The sequence below is a fragment of the Diadema antillarum genome, unplaced genomic scaffold (assembly GCF_040938485.1).
Source record: "Diadema antillarum isolate AM-2024a unplaced genomic scaffold, OU_Dant_1.0 seq00000024_RagTag, whole genome shotgun sequence".
NCBI classification, from domain to species: Eukaryota; Metazoa; Echinodermata; class Echinoidea; order Diadematoida; family Diadematidae; genus Diadema; species Diadema antillarum.
In genome coordinates, this window is record NW_027271142.1 from 382018 (window position 1) to 385107 (window position 3090).

Below are 3090 nucleotides of genomic sequence, written 5' to 3' on the forward strand. Positions count from 1 at the left end.
AGAAAAGAAACAATGTTTTGGTGCCCTTTCATAGATGCAGCCATGAGGGCATTTAAACCATTTTCATTAGCTGCATGTACATCAGCTCCTTGTTCAACAAGATAGATTACGACTTCTAGATGTCCATTTTGACTTGCCCGATGTAAGGGTGTAACACCAGCTATACTGGTAGTATTCACGTCTGCTCCATTGTCGACAAGGGTTTCGGCAACCAAGAGATGTCCATTCAAACTTGCATAATGCAACGAACCGTCACCGTAATCATCTACTGCGTTCAATCAGCTCCGTGGTTCAAAAGGAAAGAAACAACGTTTTGGTGCCCATTCATAGATGCAAGAATGAAGGCATTTAAACCATCTTTATCAGCTGCATTTACATCAACTCCTTGTTCAACAAGATAACTTACGACTTCTAGATGTCCATTTTGGCTTGCACGATATAAGGGTGTAACACCAGCTTTACTGGTAGTATTCACGTCTGCTCCACTGTCGACAAGGTTTTTGGCAACCGAGAGATGTCCATTCAAACTTGCATAATGCAACGAACTGTCACCGTAACTATCTGCTGCGTTCAAATCAGCTCCGTGGTTCAAAAGGAGAGAAACAACGTTTTGGTGCCCTTCCGCAGATGCAAGTATCAAGGCATTTAAACCATCTTTATCAGCTGCATGTACATCAGCTCCTTGTTCAACGAGATAGATTACGACTTCTAGATGTCCATTTTGACTTGCAAGATATAAGGGTGTAACACCAGCTTTACTGGTAGTATTCACGTCTGCTCCACTGTCGACAAGGATTTTGGCGACCATGATATGTCCATTCCTGCTTGCATAATGCAACGAACTGTTACCGTAATTATCTACTGCGTTCAAATCAGCTCCATGGTTCAAAAGGAAAGAAATAACGTTTTGGTGCCCTTTCATGGATGCAAGGATGAAGGCATTTAAACCATCTTTATCAGCTGCATGTACATCAGCTCCTTGTTCAAAAAGATAGCTTACGACTTCTAGATGTCCGTTTTCACTTGCACGATATAAGGGTGTAACACCAGCTTTACTGGTAGTATTCACGTCTGCTCCACTGTCGACAAGGTTTTTGGCAACCGAGAGATGTCCATTCGAACTTGCATAATGCAACGAACTGTCACCATTATTATCTGCTGCGTTCAAATCAGCTCCGTGGTTCAAAAGGAGAGAAACAACGTTTTGGTGCCCTTCCGCAGATGCAAGTATCAAGGCATTTAAACCATCTTTATCAGCTGCATGTACATCAGCTCCTTGTTCAACGAGATAGATTACGACTTCTAGATGTCCATTTTGACTTGCAAGATATAAGGGTGTAACACCAGCTTTACTGGTAGTATTCACGTCTGCTCCACTGTCGACAAGGATTTTGGCGACCATGATATGTCCATTCCTGCTTGCATAATGCAACGAACTGTTACCGTAATTATCTACTGCGTTCAAATCAGCTCCATGGTTCAAAAGGAAAGAAATAACGTTTTGGTGCCCTTTCATGGATGCAAGGATGAAGGCATTTAAACCATCTTTATCAGCTGCATGTACATCAGCTCCTTGTTCAAAAAGATAGCTTACGACTTCTAGATGTCCGTTTTCACTTGCACGATATAAGGGTGTAACACCAGCTTTACTGGTAGTATTCACGTCTGCTCCACTGTCGACAAGGTTTTTGGCAACCGAGAGATGTCCATTCAAACTTGCATAATGCAACGAACTGTCACCATTATTATCTGCTGCGTTCAAATCAGCTCCGTGGTTCAAAAGGAAAGAAACGTTTTGGTGCCCATTCATAGATGCAAGAATGAAGGCATTTAAACCATCTTTATCAGCTGCATGTACATCAGCTCCTTGTTCGAGTAGATGGCATTCAGCTTGAAGTTCCCCGCTTTCACATGATGAATCATCGCTTTTTTCCAAAGAAATTACATCAGCTTCATTGTCAGTCGAGATTGTTTGACCGTCATGTAACTGCTTACGACATGCGAGTAGCAGCGGTCTTGAATCATCAATCTTTGTAGTAGTCACATCAGTCTCTTGAGCCATTAGATAGGATTCCACGTCTAGGTATGCAGTAAAAGATTCAAGTGTTAGGACATGTACTAATTGAAAATTTGCAGCCTTACATCTCAAATTTGATCGTTATTTATATACCCAGTGTTTTCTCTTCTCATATAGCTTCTTTATTTCCGCCACATGGTTACATCACAGACATTGATTTGAGTACCAATGACAAAAGGAGGTGACTACAGGACTATTGTCTCTTTGTACGTGAAACATGATTTGGCCGAGTCCTTGCTTGTATGCAGGCGCTCCATATCAACGCATTCTCTATCTGTCAAATAAAGGCAGTTGATGAAAGACGTAGGCAAAAATCAATATACAGCCTTTTATTCTGGTTCCCAGAGGGTCAGTCCGTGTCTTTTTTTTTATAGTTTTACCCAATTTCGAGGATGTTGAACCATTATCTTTACGATGCAATGGCAACATCCTTCAGGATTTTGGAACATTTCAGATGAACTCTTAAATAGCTGCAAAATATTAATATTTGTTTCTGTTTTCTTGTAAATTGTAAAGAAAAATTATAAAACTGACTAAACTTGTTCTATCTTGAAGGCGATAAATCCGAAATGAATAGATGGAACTTTTGCATTTTTATCGGTTTTGATATTCATATTCAAAATGGTCGTCATAATCTGACTTTTATTCTAAAATCTGTTTCCCTATAGTTTTCTGAAAATATGCTTGAAAGCACTAAGAGGGTTGTTGATGAACCCATAGTGAAACCGGTGATTTGTTTCCTCAATTACATTTCAGATGTAAGAGAATAGGTAAAATATCAGCCAGAATGGTATCGAAAATAACTGCTTCAAAAGCGTGCATTGTGCAATGAATGGGATAAAAAAAATATAAATCTCCACGGCCACAGCAATAAATGGATCATCAAGAAACCAAGCTGAAATTGAGCATGGTCTATTTACACATTCCACACATGACTAATGTCAGCTTTCAATGCAGTAGCATCATACCTTCAGAGTTGAAATTGAAGAGGGTGTACATGGTTTTAAGAAATG

At 39.9% G+C, this 3090-nt stretch overlaps 1 protein-coding gene across 1 annotated transcript; it reads right to left on the bottom strand.

The window, feature by feature from the left end:
• Positions 1 to 274: 274 nt before the first annotated feature.
• On the bottom strand, positions 275 to 1402 carry LOC139725187 (uncharacterized). Its single transcript, XM_071636278.1, has 2 exons — positions 727 to 1402; positions 275 to 618 (listed from the first exon to the last, which is right to left on the bottom strand). Exons 1-2 carry the CDS (start codon positions 1400 to 1402, stop codon positions 275 to 277), a joined length of 1020 nt encoding a protein of 339 aa, XP_071492379.1.
• Between the last annotated feature and the right edge of the window lie 1688 nt (positions 1403 to 3090).

Coding starts and splice junctions, on each gene's coding strand:
- LOC139725187 (XM_071636278.1), bottom strand. CDS start 1,402: ATGGTCGCCAAAATCCTTGTCGACAGTGGAGCAGACGTGAATACTACC. Junction 619..726: donor TACACCCTTATATCTTGCAA/GTCAAAATGGAC, acceptor CATCTGCGGAAG/GGCACCAAAACGTTGTTTCT.